At 33.6% G+C, this 12,226-nt stretch overlaps 1 protein-coding gene across 2 annotated transcripts in view; it reads right to left on the bottom strand.

Moving 5' to 3' along the window:
- The window catches only part of RPAP2 (RNA polymerase II associated protein 2), a 76,615-nt gene that overhangs the window by 25,241 nt on the left and 39,148 nt on the right, over positions 1-12,226 (bottom strand). For both annotated transcript variants that reach the window (XM_016134273.2, XM_036236370.1), the window contains exon 11: positions 7,480-7,548. In XM_016134273.2, the coding sequence (XP_015989759.2) occupies positions 7,480-7,548 (69 nt within the window). The remainder of the gene's footprint in view (positions 1-7,479; positions 7,549-12,226) is intronic.

The following is a 12,226-nucleotide window of genomic DNA, read 5'->3' as shown; positions in this document are numbered from 1 at the left end:
TGTACGCTGCTACTGTAAGGAAAAAAAAAATAGGATATCATCAGAATGCAACTGATTTTAGAGTTTTAAGAGACCCTTAATAGCAAATGTGGCCTCTGGGGTAACGGAATTACATTTAATAAAAATATTATTCTTGATAAAAATTATTTACCTAAAGTTAAATTGCACTTAGTTTTATCTTAAGCACATAGCTGAAGTCCCAAAATTTGAAAGAGGCACGTGAGGCTATTATTAGTAAGGACTTCTAAGAAAAATAAGGTAGACAAGAAGAACGTACCGTAAAGAAGCATGGGCTATTTCAGAACTACTATCTAGAAAATTGAGATAAAAACTTTGATTATAAAAGACTATGATAGCCAAATAAAATAAAATGTATTTCTTATAACAGATGGTTTATGCCCTGATAATGTTTGCATTTAATGCTTTAGGATTACCTATTAATAAGGAAGCAGAGGATGCTTTCCATTGATATTTCTAATTCAAAAGAAACACGCTCTTTGTAACTCACTTTGCAGTGACATATTATACATAGGTTTGCTTAAAGGGCTGGGCTGTAGTGATTTTAAAACTTTATATCTAAATCCTGTTTATGACAGATATATAGGGCGGCTTTGTAGATGAGAGTTGGAAAGCTTTTTGTCAATTGTTGCTATGTAACAATTTCCTTAGAATAGCGGCTCCACCTTTTTTCAGTGTTCTAAGATTGAAGTCGAACCAACCAGTAGAGTCCACCAGACAATGACTATCACAGTGTTACAGCACAGAATCCTGAGGCTAGAGATATTAGTGCCCTTAAGCTTCTGTTTCCTAGCTTCTTCTGCTCTGTCTGCTCAGTGAGCTAGGTCAGGATGTGAAGATGTCACTGGTAGATATGGAGACTGACTCCTCTCAAGTCAAGGCTGTGACTTACTCATTACTGTCACCATTGCCACTGCTGCTTGGGATGGGGAAGTGGAGAGAGAGCACATCTCTTTGCTGAGAATCCTTAGTGACTTTAATATGTATATGGCTAAAGGCTGCAGACTCTCCGTCACTTATGGATAAAAATAATAACATAGAATTGCCAAAAATACAGGAGAGTCTGAGGGGGAAAAATCATTGCAGAAAGTAGGCTTTGTTTAAAAATTTAAGTATTGTTTTTACGTAGGAAAATGTCTGGTTTCCCGCATAGCCCTGCTGGCTGAGAGTAAAGTTACTTCAATTAGAACAAAATTTTTTAAATATAAACTCTCAGCAATGAGCATAGGGAGGTTGGAAATAATGTAATCATTGTTTAATCCTCAGTAAATAGGTAAAAACTTAAACTTAACAATGATAAAGGTACTGTGAGAGTAAATATCCAAAGATAAATCCAAGATTTACACAAGCAAAAAAAAAAAAAAAAAGGAATTTTATGGATATGGAAGAATCTAAAATAAATACCACTAGTTACATGGTTCAGATATTTATTAGGTCTCACGTTCAACACTATGATTTTCTGTGTGGGGGCTGGGGTAGGGCTCAAAGGTACTCATTTTGCATATGTAGAAATTCCCATAAGAAATTGATATTGCAAGTCCATGAAGGTCTAAAATCAATTAGCACTGGCATATTTAAGTTTGAAAGAACTACAACTACAAGCCTCTAAAATGGCTACTGGGTGTGAGGCAAGAAGATGACCTTTAAAGTTAAATCTATGGAGCCCCCATACATTGTCAGTGGAAATCTGAAACTGAAGTATATATCCCTAGGTATATACTTCAGAGAACTGAAAATATATGTTCACACAAAAACTTTTATACAAATGTTTCATAATAGCCCAAAAAAGAAACCCAAAGAACCATCAACTGAATGAAAAAAAATGTATTATCCATAAAATAGACTATTACTCAGCCGTCAACAAGAATGAAGTACTGTTACAACATGAATGAACCTCGAAAACAGTATGTCAAATGAAAGAAGCCAAACACAAAATGCCACATATTATATGATTCTGTCTATGTGAAATGTTCAGAATAGGTAAATCCATAAACACAGAAAGTAGATTAGTGATTGCCAGGAAATGGAGGAAGGAGAAATTGGGACTAAACCAACAGATGTGAAATTTATTTTTGGGGTGATGGATATGTTCTGGAAGTAGATAGTGGTGACGGTTGTACAACACGGTGAATATACTAAAAACCAGTGAATTGTACACTTTAAAATGGTGGATTTTATGTTATATGAATTACATCTCAATAACAATTCACTTAAATATGTAAAATTCCACAATCACAAGAAAACATAAAAAATTATTTCAATGCTCTTCTACTACAGTCTCAGAACTAAACTGGGAATGTTAGGAGAGAGGCTTTGGAATACTTCTGAGAACCAATAAATTTCTAAGGAACTATCTCTTCATTTTTCATTGTGTGTTCACACATTTCCCTAAGGAAATTAGTGATGGGCGGGCTATGAAAAAACAATATGCTGAGGCAAAAAGCCTTAGTCACACCTTTCCATTCATGCCTGGTACCCTAGGGAAGTGACTCTCTCGAGTGTCTATGTGTATGATGGTTACTGAAAGTGGCTGCCCATGTCCAGTGAAGGCTTTTGTTTAGTGATCATGGTTAAGTTGAGCTTGTATAAATACGATTTCCCAGGACTTACATGCTACTCCCCGAACGACGGGAACACTCAAAGCTTTTAGGGGGAATAAACTATTGCATGGACTCTGCCTAGGAAGTGGGCCACAGTTCACTGGAAACAGACAGTTCAGATAAATAAAATGAAAGCAGACATTTTGGGAGATCATCTTGAAAGCTTTCCATTAGAGAACATCAAGGGCATAAAACTATGAACAGCCTGTATGTATGTTAGACTGCCACAGCCACTCTCTACCCTCTGTTCTAAGTAATACAGAGTAAGTATTCATTTTTCCTTCATTAGATAACCAAATTGTTCTCACAGAATCTCTCTCCCTGGCTACCCACTAAGCAATATTTGACTCCTATCTCCAATTAACCATACATAGATCATCGTAACACAAAGTAGTGGCCTATTTATAAAGGTTCCATATTAAGCTTGGGTGAAAAGGTTGCATTTTAAATACAAGAAGTCTTTACAGAAACTGATTCCCATTGTTGGTATGTGGGCTGCACATAAAGAAAGTCAGGCTAAGTTAACCTACTTCTTTATACCCTTGGTCTGGACCTTTCCCTAGATCTCTCAGCTTTAGATCAACATCTGCATAATTTTATCTTGTGTTACAGGTTCAAGTATAATGACAAAGGTGAAGGAGGACTGGAAAGACTAAGGGCAAAAGGAAGAGGGAAGAAGAACAGAGACTGAACTGAGAAAGGTGTCCTATAGCTATAATGGCTATAAAATCTCAAAGTACCAGTTAAAAATCTTTTCAGAGAAACTATTCTGAATACAGTGACCATGAAGACAAGTGATTCTTTGGTTTCTGTTTTCCTATATTAAGGGTAAGATGAAAATTATGAGAAATATAAAGACAAATATATGATATATAATGAGGAAACATCATAAAATACCCTTGATTATAACTATTATGCTTTCTAATTTGGTATATAAACATGTCAAAATATATAAATACATTAACTATTACACAATAGAATACATAAGTACTATTTTTAGCAGACTTTCTATATATAATTATATACATTTTTATGAAAAATCATGCATCAAGACAGTGGAAAGAGCCTAATATCTTATTAGGTAATTATTTATGTGGGAAAATTAGATTCAGCTTTGTATTATTTCAACATACAGTATGTAAAAATAAAGTCTGATTAAGTTCAGCTAAGATATAAAATTACTATAACCAAGTGTTTAAACATTAACATCAATTACTAGGTTAGTTTATTGCATTTCTAATCAATTATTTTAAAAAACTGTGTCATTTTTCATTAATATAGATGTTCTATATGTAAAGAGTTCTTGAGAACCTTTGTCAATTATAACTTTTATTAAATAAAAATTAGTGAACTAAAAGGACATTAACTCCTTCACTGTTAAATAAATGTATACTGCATAAGCCCTGCTTTTAATAGGTCTTTCCCTGCACTCTTGGTAACTATTTAGGGTCTGAATACATAGTATAAACATTAAAAATGTTGCAGTCACAGTGGCCATGCAAATCCTCTGGCAGTAGTGAGAAATCTAAATGAAGTGGAAATGGGTCATGATGTATTTTTATATATAGGTGCATTTCACTGAGTGTGTGAAGATCAGGCATACCAATTTGATTTGATCAATTCCTTTCTGATATTATAAGGTATAACATTCTCATCAGTATACAGTGAAATTACATGTTATAGTTCAAATTTTAATGTTACTACATCTATGAAAGTACAAGGGAAGTTACCAGGAAAAAATGATTTGCTACAGAAACATCTTATTTACTAATTTTATAAATATAGATGTGAAAATTCAAGACTTAGCTTTCTTTCTTTCTTCTGGACTATCATGTTTTGCTCAAAATGCTGATTTTTTTCCCTCTCCAACAAAAGTTATACTTGAACCAGTATAACAACATACTAAGAAAATTTTATATGTACATATGTGTCCTTTTCTGTTTTCATGAGGAATTTTGAAAACAGCTTTCACGCATTAAACAAATGCTAGTAATAACAAAACTTTGCAATATTCATATACAAATAGTACCACTGCTGTACTAATACTGAACATATTTCCTTATTATACATCTTCAGTGACTAGAACTCCTAGTCAGAATCTTTTTCCTAGCTATAAAGACTTTCAAGAAGTTCATTTTTTAATATAAATTCTAGAAATTTCTACAAGTAATGACTAAAAACATTCCACTAGAAATTTGAGAACAGATACAAAGGTTTTCTGAGTCATAATTATGTGGGGAAAAAAGATAATCCCATGTATGCCTATATTCAGTCTTATAGGCAACAAATTAAAAGGCTGAATGGTTGGGTTACTTTACTGCTCTACGAATATATAGGAGTGTGTTACCTCTTTTCTCTTTATCTGTTCATGTCTCTTTGAGTGTCTAAAATCTCCATATTTTTCACTGTGTTTATGGTTCTTTATCTAATGCTGGCCCTCATGCCTGCTTTTTCTCTCTCCTGTGACAAAGTGCCTTCTATAAAAAGTAATAGTGAACTGTAAGTGGGAGGAAAGAAGAGTGTAAATATAAAGTATAATTATACTTTATAAAAGTCAATGGGATTAGTTTTAACACCATGAATATATTTTAATTTTATCCGCATCTCATGTAGTAATATTTACTCTAAAAGGGTAATAGAAGGATAAGGCTGAAAATGAAAGGGGCTCTCAGTTGAGTCACAGATTTCCTGGGCTGGGAGTGGGGGGTGGGGGAGGGGAGTGGGCAGAAATATGAAAAGCCAAAGGGGACTTTCTGAGAAAAGAGGAAATAAATAAAATATGGGGGCAGGAGACAGAAGTCTTAGAAGCTGATGACCAAAGAATAAGGAGATTGATTCAGCTAGTGAAGATACAGAATGTACAAATGTAGAATGGAAAGAATCAGTGATATCTTATGAGGGCCTCTGGCAAAAGTTAGAATTATGAGAAAAGAAGATTTGAAAGGCAAAAACCAAGGAAGATCTAGCTGACTTGGTGTCTACAGTGACTGAGGATTTTTTAAAAAGCCAAAAGAGACCTAACTGAAAAGAATTTTGATTGTCCAGAAATCAAAAGGACCAAGGACTAGGAGAAAGATGGGTAGATCTAGCTGTAGGTGTTAGGGAGTAATGAAAGGATTCAAGGCAAATGACAAAAGTTAATATAGTGTTTACTGCTAAGAACTAAAGACTGATAGCACAATGTGAAGCATACAATACACCTAAGATGTAAGTAGTCTGTTTCTTGAATTAAGTTACTATTTTTATGGGTCACTGACCCTAAAGAGGTTCCCTACACTATATTCAAAGTTAGGGAAGTCAAACAGCACATAAAGGACTAGCAAAGTTTTCATTATTTTGTGTCACATGGGTACCTTTATTAAATCAAATACTAGAGGTTTATTTATTTATTTTTTATGGAAAAATCATGTGAAATTTTATGTAGACTTTATTATTTCATTTCCACAATTTTTTGTTCCTTGCTATACATTTTGGAGAAGATGTGGCAAGAGTCTGATACAAAAAAAGTAGGACCTAGAATGTGTCATCCGTAAGCAGCTGCTCATTAAGATAATACTTCCAGTTACTGGCTTAGAAAGCAAGATTCTGAGATTACTGCTGGGCCTGGGCTTCTGACTTGTCAACCAAAAAAGTTACTTCCTCTTTAGCATAATGAATTGCAGAAGTACAGTTAAACAGTTATCTATGAGGGTTTATTAGCAGGCATAGGATATGGTGGGTGAGCAGAGATACTGATTTTTTTTTTTTGCCAGTGACCAAAATATTTACGAATTTCATAAAATGGAATGAACTTTCTAAAAAATTAATAAGATCTGTTTCACAAGTAACCAATTCAACTGGAACATTGAATAGTAGAAATGATAAAAGATTTGTTCTTATGGTTGATAAAAAATTTATATCAAGGCATTCAAGTAAAGTTATTTTCTATGTTCTGATTTAATGAATCATGTGAGTTGTATCTGGTGAGGTGACATGAATGCTGGCTCACTGAAGCCTACTCTAATGCTTACCAGCACAGCCTTCCTTGGGACAGTGAAGCCAGAATAACATGTCAAACTAAAGTAATATCAAAGTAAGAGAAAGCAGGGCTGGAGATGCTATGAGGTTGGCTCATAGCACTTCCTGACCTGTGAGTGTCCAGTACGTATTCAATGTCCTATGGGCTTCAATGACCTAACAAGCACCAAGTAGCAACAATGCAGTAATGAATGGTCTTCAAAAGAAGACTTTCGCAATTCAAGCTGAAAAACACTACACTTACTAGATGTTGTTTTAACCCTATTGAAAGACATCTTTAGAAACCACTAGTGATTTCTTAAAAGGTGAATGACTATTAAATGTTTTATATATGCTTGTGCAGTAATCATCTACTTCAGTTCCTTTAAATCTGCTTGATTTTTAAAGATATACATTAATTTGGAAGATAAAACTTTTCTGATGCTATTAATGATAAAATGCTAAATAAAACTGAAATAGCATTAGATATGTTGGTAAAAATACAGATTTAAAATAATGAGGCCCATTTGATGTTAATAAAATTCACTATTAAAAGTGAAATTAGACTGTTCTGTACATATCCCACACAGGGATGTTATTCTTTCAAAAAAACATATTTATTTGTGAAGAAAAAGGCCCTCAGAAGAAAAGATAGTAAAAAAATATAATGATTACAGCTTATCAAAATATAGCATACCACTTTACATAAAAAAGTTATTGTATCATATAGGAAAGGAAAATAAGGCACAAAAACTAAGTACAACATTTTCTACGGATATTTACAAAATCAATGAACGACTTTGTTTTTCTCTAATCAAAATTCTTCACATTTAGTTCTTAAGAGTTAAAATCTGAAAGTACTTACAATAACAGTAACACCACAGCAATTAAGGTCCATTCTGCAGGTTTGTGTATAATATTTCTATTTGTTAATCTGAAAGACAGCAAGACAAAATTTACCAAAGTTTGTTTCATTTATATATATAAACCTTCTATTTTTAGAAAAATCCAATTTATGCCATCATATACCAAAGAGCACTATTTTTTATTTTTGCTATATTTGACAGGAAAGAGTCAACAGCATAATAATGTGGCTTGATATTAATCATCTGATAATGACCATCTCAAGTAAGTGCTCCAGCCCTGCTTTCTATACTCATAATAATACTGTTAGAAAAAATGGAAATACAGGAACAATATGGGGAACTAAATTGCATGGTTTATTAAAATATGCACACATACACACCTTATCGTAACCATGTTCTTTTTTCCCTAATAAAACATTTTATTAAAACTTAACAAGGTAAGCAATTTCTGATTTTAATTTTAATTTACCTTTTGCACCTTTCTACCTTGTGCTAGATTGGCAGCAGGCAATTAAAGGATGTCATAATACATAATTTACAGAAGTGAGAGTTTACTTAATAAGTTTTAAGACTTTATCAAGAAAACTTAAGTTGTAAAAAATCAGTAGTAAATTCTACCACTTAGCAGTTGATGACCACAAAATACATCGTAATTACCTTAGTTTCTCAGAAGGCATTTAGAAAGATCACTCTAAATAAAAAACTATCAATCAATAAGAAAAAATGAGCCAATAACATCTAATAAAAGGCTGTTATCCAAAATCACAAAGGACTCCTAAAATTTAACAACAGGAAAACAAAGAGGTCAATGAAAAAATGGGCCAAACACCTTACTGAAGATAAACAAATGGCAAATAAACATAATAAAAGATGTTCCATATCATATGTCATGAGGGAAATGCAATTTAAAACAATGCAATACCACTCTACACCTATTAGGATGGCCCAAATCCTGAACATCAACAAAACGAAATACTGACAAGGATGTGGAGCAAGAGGAATTTCCACTCACTGCTGGTGGGAATGCAAAATGGTCTAGTCACTTTGGAAGACAGTTTGGCAGTGCATCATAAAACTAAACATTCCTACCATAAGACCCAGCAATCATGCTTCTCGGTATTTAACCAAAGGTAGGTGAATGGATAAACAGTGGCATATCTAGACAATGGACTTTATGACAATGGACTATTACTCAGTGGTAAAAAGAAATGAGCTAACAAACCACAAAAAGATATGGAGATACTTTATATGCATATTACTAAAGTGAAACAAGCCAGCCTGAAAAGACTATATATTATATGATTCTAACTATACAACATTCTTGAAAAAGTAAAAGTTTGAAGATATTAAGAAGATCAGTGGTTGCCAGGGGTGTGGGACAAGGGCAAAGTGGAGTGGGGCAGATGAACAGGTGGAGCACCGAGAATTTTTAGGGCAGTGAAAATACTCTATGATACTATAATGATCGATACATGTCATTATACATTTGTCCAAACCCATGACTATACAACTCCAAGAGTGAACTCTAATGTAAACTATGAACTCTGGATGATAATGATGTCATCAATATAGGTTCATTGAGTATAGCAAATGTATGACTTTGGTGGTGAATGCTGATAACAAGGAAGACTATGTATGTGTGGGGGTATGGGGCATATGGGAAATCTCTGTTATGAACCTAAAACTGCTCTAAAAAAATAAAGTCTTAAAAAAATCCATCTAATAAATATATGGACAAAGAAACGAGCAGGTAATTTACAGAGTAGGAAAACTGAATTTTAGTAAACATTTGAAAAGGGGCTCTCGATCTCACTAACAATCTGGGAAATTAATATAAAAATAATTCACACCATCACATTTGCAAAAATACTAATAATACCAAGCAAGGTTGAGGAAGACATGAAAAAACAGTACATTTAACCACTGTTGATGTGAGCAATTGAACAACAATATGACAATACTTAATAAGGCTGAAAATGCATAAAGTAGCTCAGCTATTTCATTTCTAGATATAAACCCTAAAGTTCTCCCACTGATGCATAAGGAACAGTATATGAAGATAGTGCAACAGGACTTGTAATAAAAAAATAAGTTGTGGCACTTTTAAAGAATGTTAAATAGCTATCAAAATGAATGAACTAGACTTACATAATTTGAATGAAAGACAGCAAGTACAGTATCACATTATTTATATAAATCAAGAACAGACAATACTTAATATTATTTATGGACAGATCCATATGTAGTAAAAGTGTAAAAACAAAGATTAGAAAGATATACATCAAATTCACAGTATCTGTTACTTTTGGGGAGGAAAGACTGGATCAGGAAAGTGAACAAACAGGAGGACTTTTGCAATGGCTATTCCACCTGCCTTCTTTCCCCGGATAAGTTTCCTCTACCTTAAGGCCCATCTGGACCACCCTATTAAAAAGTGAAACCTTCTCTCCACCCCCCAGCCCCAAATTTCTGACTTCCTTACCTACCCTCTCTATATTTTTTTTTCCCTGTACTATTTCTTACTTTCTAACATATAATTATTGTTTATTATGTTTTCCCTGAGGGTAGGAATCTATGTTCTTTACCTATTTATTCTAAGTACCCAGAACAAGTGCCTGTCAGTAGGCAATTACTTTTTTATTAAACAAATGAATTAGCTTAAAAATGTACATCTGAATCAAAGACTAAAGAACATTAAAATCTATTATTTGAGTGAATATGTGTATCTTTGTTAATATGAATTTTTTTCCATAGTAAAAAATTTAAAAAAGTCTAGAAGATATAAAATTACTATATAGTGGTTAAAATGTTTGACAGACATGGGTTCAATACACAGATCTGTCACTTAGTAGTGTTTTACCTTGGACACATTCGATGGCTGTAAAACTTTTTTTTTTAATTTAGTAGAACAAGAACAATAGTACTACCTACCTCACAGGGTTCTTGTGAGGACTGAATGTTTAAAATACGTCTTAAGTTGACAAATTCAATGGACAGTTCTCAGTCCTCACCTTAATTCATCAGCAACATTTGACACAATTGATCACTTTATTCTTCTTGGAACACTTTCTTCATCTGGTTTCCACTTGCCTGATTTCCCTCCTTCTCACCTGCACTCCTTTTCCGACCTTTTAATTTTGGATTGCCCCAGGTACTCTGCCCTTTGGTCTCTCATCCCCTCTATATATGCTCATTCCCTTGGCAATGTCATCCAATCTTATAGCTTTAAATATTAGATAACTATAGGCTAACAATTCTTGAATTTATTTTCTCTAGTCTGGACCTCTTCCTTGAATTCCGGACTTCTATATCTAATGGTTTACTTTACATTTCCACTTGAATGTATAATAGGCATCTCAAAACTTGGTACAGCGAAAACTGAGCGAGCTTCTTTCCCACACAGTCTCAGTAAATGAGATTGTATATACACCCATCTCAGTAAATGACTATCCAATCCTTCCAGAATCCAGTGACTCAGACCAAAAATCTTATGGTTAACCTTGATTCCCTTCACATCCTATGTCCAACCAGTCATCAAACCTTGACGGTCCTATCTTCAAAAGAGAATCTGATTATTTATGACCTCCACTGCTTTCATATCATTTGGTGCATATCATTTCTTGCTTAGGTTACCAAAACAGCATCCTAAAAGGTCATCTTGCCTCTGCCCATTTACTGTAATTCTCAAATCATTACCTAGAGTAATGCTGTTAAAAATGTATGGCAGATCATGTCATTCCTCTGTTCAGAATCTACCAAGTGCTCTCTCTCCATCTCAGAGTAGAAGTCCAAGAAGAAACATGGCTACAGACCTATATAATCTATCTATGCCCACTCCCTGACCTATACTTTTCTGACTGTATCTCTTTGTACCCTTGCCTCTGTTCATTTCCCCAGCCTCACCAACATTCCTAATGTTCTGTGAACACACCGGGCCTACTCTGTCTCCAAAGTCTTTGCACCTGCTGTTCCCTGATATGTTTTCACAGATAGCAAGATGGCTTGCTCCCTTACCAACTTTTAGATCTTTCTACACATGGCATCTTCTCAATTAAGTTGTCCCTGACTAGCCTATTTAAAATCACACCTTCCTCCCTCCTCAGTACCATTCCCCTTACCTCTTATGGGATGACCCGGGTAAGGGGAAAGAGAATATCACTACCAACAATAATATATATATTGTTTTAAAAATTTTACATATCTTCTCCATTAGTATAGTTCTGTGAGAGAAGGAATTTTGTCTGTTTTGTTCACTGCTTTGTTCGTAGCAACTAAAACAGAATCTAGCATATAACCAAAAAAGTCATAGAAGAATAAGCAAGAAAAAAACTGGTAAATGTATTTAAGTAGAATTTTTTTTTCTATTTTATTCAAATCCTCCAAAGTTAACATAAATTTAAGATTTCATGAATTCATTTACTCATTCAGCAAAAATGTATTATGTGCCTGCTCTATCTACATCACTATTTTAGGCACTGAGGAAAACATGACAATAGTCTTTGTTTTCACTTCAAAGTACTTCTAGTACTTACAGACCAGCAAAATATTACATGTTTTTATAGTTTTCCTTTTGCTGAGTCAAAATAATTTCAAGCACAGATGCTAAATGAATATATTTACTATTGTCTGAGTGATAATTCAAAAAGGAAAATAAATATTTGATAGAAAACATTTAAAAGTTTCAAAATATAATTTGAAATTCAATACAGATTAAGAAAAATGCCTTGATTTATCACTGATGAAATT

This window comes from Rousettus aegyptiacus, unplaced genomic scaffold (genome assembly GCF_014176215.1).
Source record: "Rousettus aegyptiacus isolate mRouAeg1 unplaced genomic scaffold, mRouAeg1.p scaffold_m13_p_1, whole genome shotgun sequence".
NCBI classification, from domain to species: domain Eukaryota; kingdom Metazoa; phylum Chordata; class Mammalia; order Chiroptera; family Pteropodidae; genus Rousettus; species Rousettus aegyptiacus.
Note: the sequence above shows the minus strand (reverse complement) of the source record. Positions and strands in the feature narration are given on the sequence as shown.